General features: G+C 39.8%; 1 protein-coding gene across 1 annotated transcript; it reads right to left on the bottom strand.

Moving 5' to 3' along the window:
* Positions 1-967: 967 nt before the first annotated feature.
* LOC133605409 (isoaspartyl peptidase/L-asparaginase) lies at positions 968-19,915 on the bottom strand. The gene is made up of 7 exons (XM_061958734.1): positions 19,841-19,915; positions 19,458-19,672; positions 12,746-12,888; positions 7,642-7,805; positions 2,055-2,173; positions 1,836-1,946; positions 968-1,743 (listed from the first exon to the last, which is right to left on the bottom strand). The coding sequence occupies exons 2-7, from the start codon at positions 19,642-19,644 to the stop codon at positions 1,547-1,549; spliced, it is 921 nt and encodes a 306-aa protein (XP_061814718.1). The 5' UTR covers positions 19,645-19,672; positions 19,841-19,915; the 3' UTR covers positions 968-1,546.
* Between the last annotated feature and the right edge of the window lie 939 nt (positions 19,916-20,854).

Below are 20,854 nucleotides of genomic sequence, written 5' to 3'. Positions count from 1 at the left end.
CCACAGTTTCCAAAAACAATTTGAAATGTGGACTCGTCAGACCACAGAACACTTTTCCACTTTGTATCAGTCCATCTTAGATGAGCTCAGGCCCAGCGAAGCCGACGGCATTTCTGGGTGTTGTTGATAAACGGTTTTCGCCTTGCATAGGAGAGTTTTAACTTGCACTTACAGACCAACTGTAGTTACTGACAGTGGGTTATTGAAGTGTTCCTGAGCCCATGTGGTGATATCCTTTACACACTGATGTCGCTTGTTGATGCAGTACAGCCTGAGGGATCGATGGTCACGGGCTTAGCTGCTTACGTGCAGTGATTTCTCCAGATTCTCTGAACCCTTTGATGATATTACGGACCGTAGATGGTGAAATCCCTAAATTCCTTGCAATAGCTGGTTGAGAAAGGTTTTTCTTAAACTGTTCAACAATTTGCTCACGCATTTGTTGACAAAGTGGTGACCCTCGCCCCATCCTTGTTTGTGAATGACTGAGCATTTCATGGAATCTACTTTTATACCCAATCATGGCACCCACCTGTTCCCAATTTGCCTGTTCACCTGTGGGATGTTCCAAATAAGTGTTTGATGAGCATTCCTCAACTTTATCAGTATTTATTGCCACCTTTCCCAACTTCTTTGTCACGTGTTGCTGGCATCAAATTCTAAAGTTAATGATTATTTGCAACAAAAAAAAAAGTTTATCAGTTCGAACATCAAATATGTTGTCTTTGTAGCATATTCAACTGAATATGGGTTGAAAATGATTTGCAAATCATTGTATTCCGTTTATATTTACATCTAACACAATTTCCCAACTCATATGGAAACGGGGTTAGTACTTTAAAAAAAAAAACTCTACCTTTTTTTTAATGAATATTAAGGCCTACTGTGCTACTGTATTTTAATGTTGGTCATTATATATATATATATATATATATATATATATATATATTATATATATATATTATACATACATACTTGAAGAGCCAAGTGTTTTCTGAGGTGGTACTTGTTGAAAAAAGTTTGAGAACCACTGATTTTTTTTACTTTTAATTTTTTTAATTGAATTACATTTATTATAGCGCTTTTTCTCAAGTGACTCAAAGCACTTTACATTGTGAAAACCAATATCTAAGTTACATTTAAACCAGTGTGGGTGGCACTGGGAGCAGGTGGGTAAAGTGTCTTGCCCAAGGACACAACGGCAGTGACTAGGATGGCGGAAGCGGGGATCGAACCTACAACCCTCAAGTTGCTGCCACGGCCACTCTACCAACCGAGCTATACCGCACCATTTAATCCATTAATTGTTACTGATCATTTCAGTTGTAATCTAATGTAATGCTTTTTGCTGCAAATAGCATAATTAATACGTTAACTTATTGCTCAACTACAACATATGCTCTCAAATCAGTCTAACTTAGTAAAAACAAAGTTGTGATTTCACAAGATAGTTAAAACAAATGTTTAAAATGTGTCTACAATTGGAGAAATACATATAGAAAACATAGATCTCTATTGCATGACATGTAAGCAAAGTAAAAAAGTGTTATTCTTTCAGTTTTTCAATGGGTTCTAATCCATAGTACAGAACATTATTATCCACAGCGGCCCAAGCCATTCGCTCTGTGGTAAACGCTGATGCCCACTGACCCGTTGGAGAAACAACGATGACCCCGCCAGCGCCACGCACCCGCTCTCCCATGTACTGCAGTGACATGTCACACGCCTGGGCCACGGATTTACCTTTGTGGGGGCAAGACCAAATTAAAAAAAACAAAAAAAAAACAGACTTAAAGTGCAGTAAAGTCATTGCTAATCATGAAATGTACAGTAACCTTGTTCAATGTGAGAAAGGATGTGTTTGGCCAGTGTGACTCTCAGGATGGACTCTCCATGGCCGGTACAAGATACTGCACCACTCAAGTTGTCTGCATATCCGCCACAGCCTTTTTTTTTTTGCAACAGAAAACACACTTCATGTAGGCAAAAAGTCAACAATAAAGACAGAAAAGAAGTACCGGTAGTTGAGAGAGACCAAGAAAATTAAACCAGACCGATGACGGGGGAATCGCCAACTCTGCCGACCATTTTATTTCGGATGCCTCCAGTGGATGTGGCACAGGCCACATTTCCAGAGCAGTCCACAGCAACAGCACCGACAGTATCATGGGCCCTAGAATGACAACATTATAGGTAACACACAGTTCTTTAACAGTGTTGACAACCAGCTTCTTCCTGCTCTGTTATATAAGAAGAATGTCATAGGAAATGTCTCAATACATTTTAATTGCCACCTGCGGTGAGTTAAAGCTGGACTGGCAAATTAACAGACATGGATTGTATCCTGGTCAGGGTTGTACCAGGAACATGTGCAACTTTATATTTTCATTGTATTAATTGTTTTATTCAGCATTTATTAAACAATTTATTTCTAACAAATTTGTTTTAGTACAAAACAAATTAAATTCAAGTAATAAAGAAAAAAAAGTAGAACAAATATTAAATACAGTTTAAATAGCGCTCCAAAAATTGCAGCTTCACTATATTGCATATTTATTTTCTTTTAATTAGATATATTTGATGTATTTTTGGTCTAAATTAAGCATTTTCAAACTTAGAAATTATAAATATGTAGATGACTAGATGAGGTAAAACCAATTTACAGTAGGCTTTTTAGTATGGTGGCCACTGATTGGCTTAGCCTCAGGCAGCGTTACAGTCCTCCCTCATTCATCACTGTTAATTGGTTCCGGACATGACCGCGATAAATGAAATAAATGCTAAATGAAGTCTCATCTAGAGGCCAATACATACTTGCCAGCCTTGAGACCTCCGATTTCGGGAGGTGGGAGGTGGGGGTGGGGGCGTAGTTAAGAGGGGGGGAGTATATTTACAGCTAGAATTCACCAAGTCAAGTATTTCATATATATATATATATATATATATAACAAATACTTGACTTTCAGTGAATTCTAGCTATATATGTTTCTTTTATTATTATATACAGGCGAGCGGTCCACCCCGGGTCCCGACCCCGGACAGCCAGCACCCCATCCACGGCCACCGGACCTGTGTGTCTCCCCTTCCACAAGGCGTAGGGGGGAGCAGAGGAGAAAAGAAAAGAAACGGCAGATCAACTGGTCTAAAAAAAGAGGGGGCTATTCAAAGGCTAGATTATACAAATGAGTTTTGAGATGGGACTTAAATGCTTCTACTGAGGTAGCATCTCTAACTGTTACCGGGAGGGCATTCCATAGTACTGGAGCCCGAATAGAAAACGCTCTACAGCCCGCAGACTTTTTTTGGGCTCTGGGAATCACTAATAAGCCGGAGTTCTTTGAACGCAGATTTCTTGCCGGGACATATGGTACAATACAATCGGCAAGATAGGATGGAGCTAGACCGTGTAGTATTTTATACGTAAGTAGTAAAACCTTAAAGTCACATCTTAAGTGCACAGGAAGCCAGTGCAGGTGAGCCAGTATAGGCCTAATATGATCAAACTTTCTTGTTCTTGTCAAAAGTCTAGCAGCCGCATTTTGTACCAACTGTAATCTTTTAATGCTAGACATAGGGAGACCCGAAAATAAAACGTTACAGTAATCGAGACGAGACGTAACGAACGCATGAATAATGATCTCAGCGTTGCTAGTGGATAAAATAGAACGAATTTTAGCGATATTACGGAGATGAAAGAAGGCCGTTTTAGTAACACTCTTAATGTGTGACTCAAACGAGAGAGTTGGGTCGAAGATAATACCCAGATTCTTTACTGAGTCGCTTTGTGTAATTGTTTGATTGTCAAATGTTAAGGTGGTATTATCAAATAAATGTCGGTGTTTAGCAGGACCGATAATCAGCATTTCCGTTTTCTTAGTGTTGAGTTGCAAGAAGTTAGCGGACATCCATTGTTTAATTTCATTAAGACACGCCTCCAGCTGACTACAATCCGGCGTGTTGGTCAGCTTTAGGGGCATGTAGAGTTGGGTGTCATCAGCATAACAATGAAAGCTAACACCGTATTTGCGTATGATGTCGCCTAGCGGCAGCATGTAATTACTAAAGAGTGCAGGGCCAAGAACCGAACCCTGGGGGACTCCGCACGTTACCTTAACATAGTCCGAGGTCACATTGTTATGGGAGACGCACTGCATCCTGTCAGTAAGATAAGAGTTAAACCACGACAAAGCTAAGTCTGACATACCAATACGTGTTTTGATACGCTCTAATAAAATATTATGATCGACGGTATCGAAAGCAGCGCTAAGATCAAGAAGCAGCAACATAGATGACGCATCAGAATCCATCGTTAGCAGTAGATCATTAGTCATTTTTGCGAGGGCTGTCTCCATAGAGTGATTTGCCCTGAAACCGGATTGAAAAGGTTCACAGAGATTGTTAGACACTAAGTGTTCATTTAGCTGCTGTGCGACGATTTTTTCGAGGATTTTCGAGATAAACGGAAGGTGGGACACCGGCCGGTAGTTTACCATGAGGTCAGGATCGAGGTTAGGTCTTTTGAGCAGAGGATGAATAACCGCTTTTTTGAATGCTAGTGGAACAGTGCCAGAGGAAAGTGATAAGTTTATAATATTTAGCACTGATGGACCTAATAATACAAAAAGCTCCTTGATAAGTTTCCCAGGAAATGGGTCAAGTAAACATGTTGTTTGTTTTGTCCCCTTAACACATCTTAACAATTCCTCTAATGTTATTTCATCAAAGAGAGAGAAACTATTTTGGAGGGCGGTATCCGTTGTAGATACAGTTGTATCTGTGTAAATAGAACCCAGTTGTAGCTGGGATGCATTGTCTCAGTGGCCTAGTAGTTAGAGTGTCCGCCCTGAGATCGGTAGGTTGGGAGTTCAAACCCTGGCCGAGTCATACCAAAGACTATAAAAATGGGACCCATTACCTCCCTGCTTGGCACTCAGCATCAAGGGTTGGAATTGGGGGTTAAATCGCCAAAATTGATTCCCGGGCGCGGCCACCGCTGCTGCCCACTGCTCCCCTCACCTCCCAGGGGGGTGATCAAGGGTGATGGGTCAAATGCAGAGAATAATTTCTCCACACCTAGTGTGTGTGTGACAATCATTGGTACTTTAACTTTTAACTTTTTAACTTTAATCTCCTTTCTAATGAGTTAAATTTTCTTATTAAAGAAATTCATAAAATCATCTGCTGAGTGGGTGGAGCTACTGGGAGGAGACCCTTGTTGGGTTAGCGATGCTACTGTACTAAACAAAAATTTAGGATCATTTTTGTTGAGGTGGATGAGATTTGAGTAATATTTAGCTTTAGCTAAGGTAAGCATGTGTTTATAAGTTATTAAACTATCACTCCATGCTTGATGGAAAACCTCAAGCTTGGTCGCGCGCCATTTGCGTTCCAGCTTTCTACACGATAATTTATGGACTCTAGTTTCTTCTGTAAACCATGGGGTGCGCCTTTTAGGGGCTCTTTTTTGTTTTAGCGGTGCTATACTATCAATGGTGTCGCGCAGGGCGTCGTTAAAGTTGTTAGTGAGGTTATCAATACAGCCGACATAATTTGGGAATGGTGCCATTACCGAAGGTAGTAGGCCAGCAAGAGTCATCGTTGTGGCAGCATTAATGTTGCGGCTGCTATAGTAATTATTATTATTAGTTTGTTGACAATGAGTCAGAACTTCAAATTTTTTAAGGTAATGATCGGACATTACTTTAGTATACGGGAGTATCGTAACTTTGGAGGTGGTGACGCCCCTGACAAGCACTAGATCTATCGTATTACCGTTGCGATGCGTAGGTTCATTTATTATTTGTGTAAGACCACAGCTATCAATTATAGTCTGGAGCGCCATGCACTGAGGGTCCGATGGGGTATTCATATGGATATTAAAGTCCCCCATTATGATTATATTGTCGGCGTGCGTCACTAAATCAGCAACGAACTCTGAAAATTCACTGATGAAGTCCGAATTGGGTCCTGGGGGGCGGTAGATAACAGCCAGGTGGAGAGGCAGCGGTGTGACAAACCTCATAGTAAGCACCTCAAACGAGTTATATTTATTATTTAGGTTCGGGGTAAGGTTAAAGTTTTTGTTGTATATGAGTGCGACTCCCCCACCCCTTTTAATGGGACGGGCAATATGCGTTCCCGCATAGCCAGGAGGAGACGCCTCACCCAGCGCAAAGAAATCGTCTGGTTTGAGCCAGGTCTCGGCGAGACCAATGACGTCAAGATTATTGTCTCTAATGACCTCATTAACTAATAACGTTTTGGAAGATAATGATCTTATGTTTAAGAAGCCCATATTATAGGTAGTGGGCTGTTTTGAGGAGTTTTTGTTGAAATTATCCGTAGTAGCAATATTAATAATGTTGCGTTTATTATGTGTAGTGCACTTTAAATATATATATATATATATATATATATATATATATATATATATATATATATATATATATATATATATATATACATATAATATATATATATATATATATATATATATATATATATATATACAAATAAAAGAAATACTTGAATTTCAGTGTTCATTTATTTACACACACATAACACTCATCTACTCATTGTTGAGTTAAGGGTTGAATTGTCCATCCTTGTTCTATTCTGTCACTATTTTTCTAATCATGCTGAACACCCTCTCTGATGATGCATTGCTGTGTGGCACGCACAAAAGTGCTTTCATCAAATGCACTAGATGGCAGTGTTGTCCTGTTTAAGAGTGTCACAACATTGCTGTTTACGGCAGACGAACTGCTTTACGGTAGACGAAAACGTGACTGCTGTTATTGTGTGTTGTTGCCGCGCTGGGAGGACGTTAATGAAACTGCCTAACAATAAACCCACATAAGAAACCAAGAACTCGCCCTCGACCATTCTACATTCATAACGTGATTGGGCAGGCACGCTGTTTATAATGTGGGAAAGCGGACTCAGGTCCGCATGGAGCTGGAGGGGGCGTGGCCTCCAGCTCCGCCTGAATTTCGGGAGATTTTCGGGAGAAATTTTGTGCCGGGAGGTTTTCGGGAGAGGCGCTGAATTTCGAGAGTCCGGGAGGGTTGGCAAGTATGGGCCAATACCACAATATTATTGATATTTTTAGTTCATTTGGACATCGATGTGCTTGAAAATGGTTATTTAAGATCAACAAATTGTGGCATTTGATTTAAAAAACTTTAAAATCATCTGCAATGTGGTGAAGTTGCTAGATTTGAAGTGCAGCTGTACTGTATTGGATTAAAAGAGTGTAAACGTGACTCTGTGGTTGTTATTATTACAAGACTCTCCTAATATAATATATGCTCTAGCTGTGAAAATGTTAGATTTATAATGTAGGATTCCTTCTTCGCGGGAATTAATTTACCATGGTCAGGCTGGGAGCCATTTAACAGCAATAAACAAGGGTTTGCTGTAAACAAATAAAAAAAATAATAAAACGTGTGAAAACAATTTGCTCACCTTCTGGACCAGAAAACTGCAGTAGAAGCAGGATGAAAAGATAAATAAATCAGCGCGGAATTGTGTGCTCTTCTGTCTTACAGCGGACTTCTTTTCAAACTTAAAGATTGCAGCGTTGTGATTAATGAGGCCATTGAAGTGGAAGCAGGAGTAGGTCTTCAAGTTTAAGCCTACCAGCGAGAGTTGAAGCTTTCCATTACACCTGTCACATATTTCTTGTGCTTCTCCCATTCTTTTCTCTCGTAATTGGACACCAACGTATCGGTGGGAACCGTGGCCATGCCGATGCTCTCTGCAAACAGGTTTGCGCCGCTGTCGGTCAACATGACGTGGTCAGTCTGGGGGTTGTCATAACAGAGAAAATAAAACATATCAGCTGTGGGAATTGTACTAATACAGTGCATCTGAAAGTATTCACAGCGCTTCACTTTTTCAACATTTTGTTATGTTACAGCCTTATTTCATTTTTGTCCTTAAAATTCTACACGCAATACCCCATAATGTAAATGTGAATTTTTTTTATTTTTTTTTGCAAATGTATTAAAAATAAACAAAAACAAAAAAATCACATGTACATAAGTATTCACTTTGTTGATGCACCTTTGGCGGCAATTACAGATTTAAGTCGTTTTGAATACGATGCCACAAGCTTGGCACACCTATCTTTGGGCAGTTTCTCCCATTCCTATTTGCAGCATCTCTCGAGCTCCATCAGGTTGGATGGGAAGCGTTTGTTTTCATCTAGAATGTCAAACTGTGCTAACTGTGTCTCGTCCTGTTTTGTTTGTTCTCAGAATTTGATAGATGTCGGAGTATTGTAAACTGTGAGAAGCCAATATGTTGGTATCATGAGGTACCCTTTATTCATCATTGTTTTATCCTTTTAAACTGTGTGTGGAGGGGTGTGTGGTCTGCGGGCCTGCCGCGGGACGGCGTGTGGGAGGACCGGCCTCGAAGCACAGCTGGCAGGTGATTGGATTACCCACCTGGGGAAGATCATCCAATCACCTGCCATGCTTATTAGCAGCAGCCGGGCAGAGACAGTGTTGGGAGTTGGAGCGAGTGAGAGAGACACACTAGAGAGCAAAACAGAGACACACGGGACTGAAAAGTCCAAATGATAGTGCTGAAAAGCAAACCATACTAGTGTATGAGATTAAAATACTTGATACAACCTGAATACCGGGCTCTCGTGCCAGTGTGTGGTGGTCAGGAGAACCCACTAGAGGGCAACCTCTACACTGTGATATTGGACTATGTTGTATACTGTGAGAAGCCAATGGATGTTTGTATTAGAAGTTGTATTCAGTCACGTGACTTTTTTCGGACATGTTTACTTACCGTGAGCGAAGTGGTGGTCAAACAAACCAACATGGCTACTGTGCAGCAAACAGCACGCAAAGGGCCTAAATTTAACCACTAAAAAAAACAAAAAACTACGCAATAAAATTGATGCCTATTGTATACATTTTCAAAAAAAGATTTGTCGAGTGATCTCAAGGATTATCCATCGGTCGCGTTCCCAGACAGGTCGAACCATCTGGTGTTCTAGACGCCATTCTACACAGCATCACAGATGAAAGCTTGGAAAAGCACGCAAGCCAAGAACTTGTTTGCGTGTGGCTGGGTCAGGGAAATTGGCATTAAGACTTTCCCAGATAAATTGAGCGTTGTTTTTTGGTGCACAAAAGGTTGCATTTCATGATTTAACCTGGCATCTTGCGAGGACGCTTCCTTGTGAATAAAATGCGAGTATCACTCGATAGCCTTGATTCACGGTTTTTCATGTTCCCATTATGTTAAGCACTCAAAGATAATCTTAGACATCACTGGAGGCTTGGCTATTTGTGAAAGACGACAGAAAAGCGATGACAGCTCACTGTAACTGCATGGCCATGTTGACTTGTTGTTGTCAGTAATAGTATGGGTGGTTTCCCCTATCTTTATCAAAGTAGAACTAACATCAAGATAATACTTCAATGGGAAATATCAAATGTTAAAAGTATATAGGATAAGATATACTTTTATTTATCTCACAATGGGAAAATGACGTTGCAGTGCAGGTTTATACATACAGTAACAGTAGTAAAGCGTTTTTCAAGGTTTTCTGTAGTGTGCTGCTCCAACGCCTAAAAGACGAGGTAGATAACATCTTAAGGGAAGAGCAAGCCGGCTTCCGAAAGGGAAGGTCCTGCGCGGAAAAGATCTTCACTCTTCGCAACATCATAGAACAGTGCCAAGAACTCCAGACACCCCTCATCATCAATTACATCGATTTCAAGAAAGCCTTGGACAGCATCCACCGGGAATCACTATGGCAGATCCTCCAGCTATACGGTATACCATCAAAGTACGTCAACATCTTCAGAGCCCTGTACCACAACTCCACCTCTCGAGTGAAAACCACCAACAGCACAACCGACGACTTTGACATTGTGACCGGGGTAAGACAGGGTTGCATCTTGTCTCCCTTACTATTCATCTTTATCATAGACTTTGTCATGAGGAAGTCTGTCGTCGGAGCAAACCTCTGCATAAAGTGGGGAGGGGGCAGACTGGCAGATCTGGACTCTGCGGACGACTTGGCTCTGCTTAGCCATTCCTACGCTGCGCTCCAAAAATTGACCAACAATCTGCATGAGCAAGGGGAAAAAGTCGGCCTACGTATAAGCCAAGAGAAGACAAAGACCATGACCGTCGCACAAGACCAAAACGTTCCACTGCTCACAGTAGGCGAACAAAGCATAGAGTATGTTGAGAACTTCACGTATCTTGGAAGCAACATCTCAAACACTGGAGACGCAGAAAAGGATGTACAGACCAGAATCGGAAAAGCTGCTGGAGTCTTCCAACACCTCCGGAACATCTGGTCATCAAAATCTATCAGTACGTCCACAAAGCTGCGCCTCTATATGTCAGTGGTCATCCCTACAGTGACCTATGCCTGTGAGACGTGGATGAAGACATCAAGCATTACTAACAATCTGGATGTCTTCAACCAACGGTGCCTCAGATACATCTTGAGGATCTCATGGAGAGACCACATCACCAATGAAGAGGTGATGAGAATGGCAGGGGTAGCACCATTGTCTGACATAGTCTCTGACATGAGAAGGAGAATGGCTGGACACGTACTCCGACTGCCAAGAGAGAGACCGGCAAGTATGACAATGGACTGGGTGCCAGAAGGGGGAAAGAGGAAGAGAGGACGGCCAAAGAAGACGTGGAGACAAACAGCCAAGGAAGACCTGAGAGAGATGGGAGTCAGCTGGCATGGAGCAAGACAGGTCGCAAGTGACCGGAACAAATGGAAGGGACTCGTCGCCCAATGTTCCAACAGGAATGGGAGGAACTAAGTCTAAGTCTAAGTAAGTAAAGCGTAATGAAAAGAAAACAATTGTAATAAATACTACATATTGCTCACTAATATGTATAGATAAAAGTTAAAATACAACAAAAAAATACTAACATCCGTATTACACACGATAAAAAATCATCACAGTAATCACATAAGTGCGTTAAAAAGTCTTATGGCTGTGAGTAGAAAGGACCTGCGGTAGTGCGCCTTCTTGCACTGAGGATGTAACAGTCTAATGCTGAAAGAGCATTAGACTTTAACAAAGTGATCGCTGCACACTATTGCATTCTTCAACTCTGCTTCTTTGGACTGCAGTGCTACACAAGAGCCACGTTTCTCGTCGTCGCTTCGTAAAATCTTGCACTCTTTCGCCCTTCTCGCGATTTGAGCGGTTCCAACAGCCTAAAACAATGCAAGCATTGGGCATTTTTCTTCAAGAAAGGCAAAAGGGCATCCAGAACACCTTGACAACAGACGCACACTTGACCACCACTTCGAGCCTCGCATATTTATTGACGCCTGGTGAATAGTAGAGGGCTTCGGATTTCCCACAATGAATTGCGGGCAACCATATTGGTAGGCTTCGTTTGTAAACACGCTCATTGTTGTTGATCATTCATCCAGTGATACTCGTAATGTCAACGATGTGTGCGATTGTCAACTGCCACAATTGAGGTCGGAGAGATATTCCTAGCTTTAATCGCATTCCTAAACGTATTTCTGAACAGGGGGAAGTGGCTAAAAGGAAGAGTGAACAGTGAAGGCAAGCATGAATAGCTGCAATCAACCGATCAGCTGTGACGTGCTATGGACAACTTTGGTGTTTGTTTGGATCATTTCAGTCCAGGTAATCAAGAAAATGTAAGTACAAATGAATCTAAAATAAGTGACAGCCCCACTTTGCATTAACTTGATGTGCTTGGTCGAAGAACTTTGATAGAATTTGTAATGCTAATGGATACTGTACGCACATCTCTCTCATCCGGACCGAGGCCGCCAAATAAAGCCAAAGTGAAGAGACATGAGATGACATTAGATTAGTTATTCGTGATTATCCAGGGTGTCAAACTTGAGTCGGATAATTTCTTAGAGTGCATAGCTCTAGCTTTGACAACACGAGGTCCACTAAGTTCATGCAGAAAAACAAAAGTCACAAACCCATCCACAAACAAACCAGTCATAGCTTTCAAGGCTCTTATCATTTTGGAAGTCATTCAAGGTGTGAAATGGGCTGGGTTGGAAAATGAAGTAAATCACAAAGTTCGGGTATGAAGCATTGGGGAAGATGTTGTAGTCTCTGCTCCACTCAATTCAATTTAAGAGGACCCCGACTTAAACAAGTTGAAAAACTTATTCGGGTGTTACCATTTAGTGGTCAATTGTTCGGAATATGTACTGTACTGTGCAATCTACTAATAAAAGTTTCAATCAATCAATCAATCAATCGGACATGTCGATCTGGTAAGGATCCTTACTTACAATAGCGACTGTTTTCTCCTCGTAACGACGAAGGGACTTCTACTGTAATGACTAACATCGTATGACAGTCAGTGCAATGTTATTTTCCACTGAACAGTTCGGAAATATCATGTGTGCATTGAATAGCGCTATCGTAAACAATGACTCTCTGTGAACAAAGCCTACCAATATGGCCGCTTGCAATGCATTGTGGGATGATTCAGCAAAAAATCCCAGGCCCTCTATTATCAGGTACTTTTTATTTGTCATTGCTTTCCTATTTGAAACATGTCAGTCTGCAGTGGTCGTAACGGTGATATTGGAGGATGTTTTAAACTGTGAGAAGCCAACTGTTATTATCAAAATAAACGTCTAATTCCACCCACAAGAGAAACGTCTGTGATTAAGAAAAACACAATGCATATGAGAGAGTGAGAGAGTACACAACCGCTACACCAGCACCTTCTCCATCACTGCGCGTGCCAAAGTAACAGGGTTGGCGATGTTCTTCACTGATGACACCGCACCACAAGCCAGCGTCTTTCCATCCATGATGATGGCGTCCAGCTCCACTTCTCCGTTTGTGTTTAAAGCTGCTCCGTGACCTTTAATGACATCACACAACTATAATAAATGCTTATAAGCCACACGTTACAGTTGAAAAAAAAAAAAAAAGTACACGACAACTAGGGCTGCGAATCTTTGGGTGTCCCACGATTCGATTCAATATCGATTCTTGGGGGTCACGATTCGATTCAAAATCGATTTTTTTCTCTCGATTCAACGTGATTCTCGATTCAAAAACGATATTTTCCCGATTCAAAACGATTCTCTATTCATTCAATACATAGGATTTCAGCAGGATCTACCCCAGTCTGCTGACATGCTAGCAGAGTAGTAGATTTTTGTAAAAAGCTTTTATAATTGTAAAGGACAATGTTTTATCAACTGATTGCAATAATGTAAATTTGTTTTAACTATTAAATGAACCAAAAATATGACTTATTTTATCTTTGTGAAAATATTGGACACAGTGTGCTGTCAAGCTTATGATGATGCGATGCAAGTGTAAGCCACTGGGACACTATTGTTCATTTTTTTATTTTTATAAATGTCTAATGATAATGTCAATGAGGGATTTTCAATCACTGCTATGTTGAAATTGTTACTAATATTGATACTGTTGTTGATAATATTCATTTTTGTTTCACTACTTTTGGTTTGTTCTATTTCGTGTTTGTGTCTCCTCTCAATTGCTCTGTTTATTGCAGTTCTGAGTGTTGTTGGGTCGGGTATGGTTTTGGAATTGGATTGCATTGTTATGGTATTGCTGTGTATTGTTTTGTTGGATTGATTAATAAAAAAATTAAAAATAATAATAAATAAATAAATAAATAAATAAATAAATAAATAAATATCGATTTTTTTAAAATGAGAATCGATTCTGAATCGCACAACGTGAGAATCGCGATTCGAATTCGAATCGATTTTTTCCCACACCCCTAACGACAACAGTACCTCGAATATTTGCTACGGAGGCTAACTTGTGTCTTCATTACCAAATATTTTTTGGAAACTGAAATTATGCAACAGATTTTTTTGCATTTGAACTTTGTGAACTGATTTTTTTTATGCTGACAATTTCATTGAGTAAAAAACATGTGCAAAATTAAAAGTCCAGTTTGTTAAAATACAGTGTTTTGAAATTCAGCTTATAAAGATTTTGTGGAAAAAAAATGTGACCCACTTCCAGTAAATTTAAAAAAAAAAAAAAAAATTTCTACATTTAAAAGACTTCCTTGTGGTCTACATAACATTTCATGGTGGTTCTTCAGCCAAGATTTTGCAAAGATTATGTTTTGCAGACCGTTTTCAAGCCGCTTTCTGACCGTCTCTTCAAGATGCAGTTTTGTGGGCGGTCTTATTTACGTGCCTCCAATTCGACTGAGTCTTCTCAATGCCAGCCATGTTGTAGTTTTTAGCGCTTCCATAGCAAGTCTGCTGACAGATACACATTTTAACTATACGCTAGTTTGTATGAGAAATGACAACGGTGGAGGATGCATGTGCATGTACGAGACAGTCTGTCCCACAAGAGGATAGAGAAAAAAAAGAAGCTTATTGACGACAGCCACAGACTACAATGGCGGACTCCCGCAAAGATTTTGGGATACATTTCTACCATATATCGAGATATCGGCTGACGTCAAAACTGGGAAAAAACGTCACAAATTCTGCAAATTCAAAAAAGCTTGTTTGAAGGAAGTACGAAGGAAGGCAAGAATGTTTTAAAAATATTTCCACATTGCTTCAATGGCTTTATTGCAAATTTTCAGGACTTATGCAGATTCCAAACACACAAAAACAGGTACCAATAAGTAAGAAAAGTTGGTTTTGTACAATAGGTCCCCTTTAAGACTGAAGCAATCAATGGTGTCTCAGAAGCAGCCAATGAGGTGTTAAGTTTGCAGTCACGTGACACAGGTCTTGCGAAGCAGATGCAAAGAGTTATGCAGTGCTACACAATACAGCAGACCTGGGCATAATAAGCCACTAAGATTTTCAATCTGGCCCACTTTACATTTCCAAAAAATGTCTTTGAAACCCGGCAAAAAAACGGCAATGTGATGTGCGGTACCGTTTTTAAAGGTCTTGAGAAATGATTCCAATGGTTGGAATCTGTGTTTTTGAGTGACATACGGGTTGTTACGGTAATCAGAGGGACTATGTCACAAAAGTTGCAAGCAGATGCGGCACAAAGTAGAGTGCGCGGGGTTTGTTTACGGAGCAGCCAGTGTGAGACTATTGTATTATGTCTTATACAGTATGTGCATGTGTGGAGGGGGGCGTGGCCTGTGAGTCTGCCGTGGAACGGGGTGTGCCAGGACCGGCCTCGAAGACAGCGACAGGTGCGTAGGTGGCCCAGGTGGGCCTTGTTATCTAATCACCTGTCGCCTTTATTAGCAGCAGCCGGGAGGAAACACCTTGCTGGAAAGCAAAAGACTGGCACGATTCTATGACAATAAAACAGTGTTATACCCTGAATCCTGGGCTCTCCTGGCAGTGTGTGGTGGTCTGCAGAACCCACTAGAGCAGTGGTCCCCAACCTTTTTGTAACTGCGGACCGGTCACCAGGGGGTGGGGGGTGGGGTGGTATTTTTTTAATTTTTTTTTTAAATTTTTAAATTTATTTATTTATTTTTTATTTATTTATTTATTGTCATAAAAAAAATACAATCATGCGTGCTTACGGACAGTATCCCTGCAGACTGTATTGATCTATATTGATATATAATGTAGGAACCAGAAATATTAATAACAGAAAGAAACAACTCTTTTGTGCGAATGAGAGTGAATGAGTGTAATGGGGGAGGGAGGTTTGTTGGGTTGGTGCACTAATTGTAAGTGTATCTTGTGTGTTATATGTTTATTTAATTTAAAAAAAAATATATATATATATTTTTTTTGTTTAATTTTAATTTCTTTTAATTTCTTGTGTGGCCCGGTACCAATCGATCCACGGACCGGTACCGAGCTGCGGCCCGGTGGTTGGGGACCACTGCATTAGAGGGCATCCTCTACAGCATCCTTTTTTTGCTTTTTGCGTTCATGTTTCACCATGTTTTTGCATTTTTGTTGTGTTTTGCCGATTGTAAAATATATCAAAACGAGGTTGTCTCAGTAACTTTCATATGTTCCTAATCAGTGTCGTATTGTTCAGAGTTGATATTGTAAAGCCCGCATTCTTTATTTTCAAGTACATTGTGGGTGTCTAATTAAGTAAAAAACTGTAAAATTCAATTAATTTTTTGAGGTGGTCAGTCATAACATTTTCAGTCATCATTTTAAGTTTTTGTGTTATTGTGTGATCATTGTAAGATTTTTTTTCCACTAAAGCACAACAACCTTCACATGTTTAAAGCCTTCTTAAAAATGATCCAAGCACATACAGCAGATTGCAGGTCTGCTGTATTGTGTGGTTCTGCACAGTGGCGGAACGAATCAGACCCCATCGGGAGCAGGCTACATGACCAGGATCTTTCAACCCTGTGCTATCGTGCAAAAAAGCTGGCGCTTTTAGCTCTGCAGTCAGCACGCTTGACTCTCATGCCGGCGAACAATGTTTTCGCCCCGCTCTGAGCAGTAGGAAAACCTCAACCCGGCCGATAGAGCGTACACAACCGCTACACTTGGTCTCTCTTTTCCTTTTCTGCGCGCTTTGCCGCTCCACTTTTGTGTCAATATGAGCTGCCACTCATTTTACTATGACTAAAAATGCTCACTTTTAGCTTGTACTGTTGACAAATTTGCACGTCTCAAAGTTAAATGTGAGACTGAAAATAAAGCCAGTCATACAGCACAGCATTTTAGTCAATATTTTACACCCACTCTATCATTAAAGTCAGTCTTGTAAAGTTGTTATCAAATAAGACTCCTCCTGACTGGGCCAACCTATAAGCCCACACACGTACTGTAGAATAACCGTGTCATGTGACTGCAAACTTGACATCTCATTGGCTGCTTTTGAGACACCATCTATTGCTTCAGTCTTAGTTTACCGGAAGATGCTTTTTTTTCCCCGAATTTTATCTTAACAATATTATGCAAAACTTCACATACAAAACAAACAACATATTTCAAAACAAAGACAACAACATGGACATAAAAATAAACAAACTCTTCCATTAAACGAGGGGTCCCAAACTTTTTGACTTGGGGGCCGCATTGGGTTAAAACAATTTGGCCGGGGGCCAGGCTGTATGTATGTATGTATGTATATGTATATATATATATATATATATATATATATATATATACACATATACTGTATATATATGTCACATTATCGATGGAAAAATGCATTTTTAGACAATATGATTTGCCTGAGCGGCTAGGAGACACCGAGAGTAACATCCATACATCCATTTTCTACCGCTTGTCCCTTTCGGGGTCGCGGGGTGTGCTGGAGCCTATCTCAGCTGCATTCGGGCGGAAGGCGGGGTACACCCTGGACAAGTCGTCATGTCATCGTAGGGCTAACACAGATAGACAGACAACATTCACACTCACATTCACACACTAGGGCCAATTTAGTGTTGCCAATCAACCTATCCACAGGTGCATGTTTTTGGAAGTGGGAGGAAGCCGGAGTACCCGGAGGGAACCCACGCAGTCACGGGGAGAACATGCAAACTCCACACAGAAAGATCCCGAACCCGGGATTGAACGCAGGATCTTCGTATTGTGAGGCACATGCACTAACCCCTGTTTCACCGTGCTGCACGGGAGTAACAAGCGGAAGAAAATGGATTAGAAAGGACAGATTTAAAAAAAACTACATGACATCACTCAGGATTTGCAAATATGACATTTTCCTAAAAGACATAAAAGTTGGGTTTTAAGTTTGGTAGTAACACGTATGTCTGCACTGAATGTTTATAAAGTTTGAAACAGCCTTTTAACTAGGCTACACCATATTCTGAAATCCCAAAAAGAGGACAAATATATGCGTGACAAGGCGGGCAGCACGGTAGGTGAAAATTTGCCAAAGATACTCGAACTTGCTTTATAAATAATATATTCATTTAAATAAAGCATTTTTTCTCCTCTTTTGACAGAAGTGTTGGCGCTAGGAATTTTCAAAATGGAGTCCCAGGGACTCCATCAAGTCATAAAAATGGGGTCCCACGGTATATTTTTGGGGTCCCACTTTTTTGTAAGCGTATTGAAAACAAATGATAAACGTATGCATTGTCCTGTTATATCACACATTCTATATTGTTATGGAAAAAGGTTGTCATAAATGTTACTTAATTCATTAAAAAAAAAAAAATGTATTCAGTTATAAACATTCATTCACTTTCTTCTTTCCTTCATGGATCTAAACTTTACCGCTGCTGGTATTTTTTTCTATACCTCTATTTAATAAGTTGTAAGTGTATTTATTTCAGTATAAAAGTGTAAAAAGTGTTTTGCTTAGGTCATGAAATTATGATAATGGTGTGCTAGAGCATACATACATTATTTATTTAACGCTGAATTCTATATAGCAGTGGTTCTTAACCTTGTTGGAGGTACCGAACCCCAACAGTTTCATATGCGCATTCACCGAACCCTTTAGTGAAAAAAAAAAAGTTGTTTTTTTCAAATTCAAGACAAAGTTATATATTTTTGGTAACACTTTAGTATGGGGAACATTTTCTAAGTAACAAAGACTTAATTTAGAGTTATTTGGTTAGGGTTAGGGTTAGAGGGTTAGGGCCAGGGTTAGAGGGTTAGGGTTATGATAAGGCCATGACAAATAAGGCATTAATAAGTACTTAATAATGACTAGTTAAGAGCCAATATGTTACTAATTTGCATGTTAATAAGCAACTAATTAATGGTGAATATGTTCCCCACACTAAAGTGTTACCATGTTTTTTTTACTGGTGCATAAAATGAACCGTGCATGAACATCACCTTGTTCAAAGAACAAAACCAACACAGTGCATAAACTCACAACAAATTTCACACCTGCAAATCAGTCTGACTTCTGCTGTTGCCGTATTTGTAATACGCCGATAGGGAGAAGTTTTTATTCACACGTTGTGTCGGGTGTGTCATGACCTCCGCCGAACCCCTGAGCCCGACCCACCGAACCCCTAGGGTTTGATCGAACCCAGGTTAAGAACCACTGCACTAGTGTCTACATCAACTTCAGATCCATCCCTCATTTCAAAATGTTTTAGTTTTTTTTTATGCTGTTTTTTTGTTTGTTTGTTTTCTGCCCTTTTTTGTCAAAGAAAACTATGTTTTTTTTATGGCAAACACACAAAATATGCAAAATCTTCCACCAAAAATATTTTTCAAAGTGTAATATTTGATGTGAAGTAATTGGAGCCTTGGATAGGTCAATAATTCACAACATTGATTTTGATTCCATATTATGTTTTGAGCTATGACAGTTTAAAAAAAAAAAACAGCTTTGTTTTATTAGTCAACATTGCAACTTTTTCTAAATGACATTTCACCTGTAAACTTTTTTTTATTCCACTTTTGTTATGTTTTTGTTTATTTTAATAGTATTTTTAGAATGTGCCGTGGGCCTTTAAAACATTAGCTGCGGGCAATTTGATGTTTTTACAAAATTCAAACGCAAACAAATTCAGTTACACAAAAAAAGTTTGCTTACCTGCATTGAACACATGGTTATCTTCCAAGGCCCGCACGGCCAACTCGACAGCATCCAGGGCGCTGCCTGCTTTTTGCAGCACAGCAAAGCCTTGACGTGCTGCTGCCTTCACTCCATCCATTTTCACCTTGGCGAGGTCATCGGGAATGGCCCACGCTCCGCCGTGCACGACTATGACCGCTGGCATCTTCCTACACGAACACTAAATGGCACACCTGTCACGGTTGGAAAAGAAAGCCACCTTTATTATAAAGTAAAAGTTAAGCCTCATAAACATAGAATATGTCCTTTCATTATAATGTTCCGGTGCTAAATGGGAAAACATATGTCTGTATATTTAAATATAACAATCTCTACAAATGTTTGATTTATTGGAAAATTACCTGTCGGATGCAAGTAGTTTGTTGCCTGTTTAGTTTGTGACAAATGTACTTTGCTCCAGCTCTACTTCTGGTTAGAATGACTGCCGTTTGAGTCACGTGATTGCTTAACACGTGACGCCACGTCCTCGTTTGACCCTTCTTCAGTAATTGAAGCCAACTCTTGTGTAGAGTGTTCCTGCTTGGAATTATGACCGGGATGGAGTAAGAAATACGTCTAACTATGATGACTTTATTGCTTGATATATGCGTTAAAGGTCAGTGTAATACCCAGAACCGATGTTTAAGTCCTTTGTATAGTTACAAATGACTTACAGTTGGTATTATTTGCAGATGACACAACTGTGTTTTGTTCAGGAGAGAACACACAGAAGATAATAACAGAAGAAATGAACAAATTAAAAAGATGGTTTGGCAAAAACAGACTATCTTTGAATCCCAGCAAAACTAAAATAATGCTATTTGGTAACAGTAGAAGAGAAAGTCAAACACAAATACAGATAGACGGAGTAGATATTGAAAGGGTAAAAGAAAACACATTTTTGGGGTGTAATAATAGATGATAAAATTAATTGGCAATCTCATGCAAAAAATATACAACATAAAGTAGCAAGAAAAACGTCAATAATGAATAAAACAAAACATGTTCTCGACCAACAATCACTTCATATTCTCTACTGTTCGCTAGTGTTACCATATCTGAGTTATTGTGTAGAAATATGGGGAAACAACTACAAATGTGCGCTTCATTCTCTAACTGTGTTTCAAAAAAGATCAATAAGAATAAAACAATGTTGGATATAGAGAACATACACACACTTTATTTATGAAATCACAAATATTGAAAGTCAACAATTTGGTGCATTTGCAAACAGCTAAAGTTATGTACAAAGCAAACTATAACCTGCTACCCAAGAATGTACAACATTCATTCTCAACAAAAGAGAAATTTCATTTAAAACATGTTTATGCTCGTTCAACACTTAAAACCTTTAGCATATCTGTATGTGGAATTCA

Source organism: Nerophis lumbriciformis, linkage group LG02 (genome assembly GCF_033978685.3).
Source record: "Nerophis lumbriciformis linkage group LG02, RoL_Nlum_v2.1, whole genome shotgun sequence".
NCBI classification, from domain to species: domain Eukaryota; kingdom Metazoa; phylum Chordata; class Actinopteri; order Syngnathiformes; family Syngnathidae; genus Nerophis; species Nerophis lumbriciformis.
Note: the sequence above shows the minus strand (reverse complement) of the source record. Positions and strands in the feature narration are given on the sequence as shown.

What these genes read in the sequence shown, in the direction of transcription:
- LOC133605409 (XM_061958734.1), bottom strand. Translation starts at nt 19,644, where the DNA reads ATGCCAGCGGTCATAGTCGTGCACGGCGGAGCGTGGGCCATTCCCGAT. An exon ending in TGGCGATTCCCCCGTCATCG is followed by an intron (nt 1,947 to 2,054) that starts GTCTGGTTTAAT and finishes AAAAAAAAAAAG; the next exon opens with GCTGTGGCGGATATGCAGAC. An exon ending in CCTTTCTCACATTGAACAAG is followed by an intron (nt 1,744 to 1,835) that starts GTTACTGTACAT and finishes GCCCCCACAAAG; the next exon opens with GTAAATCCGTGGCCCAGGCG.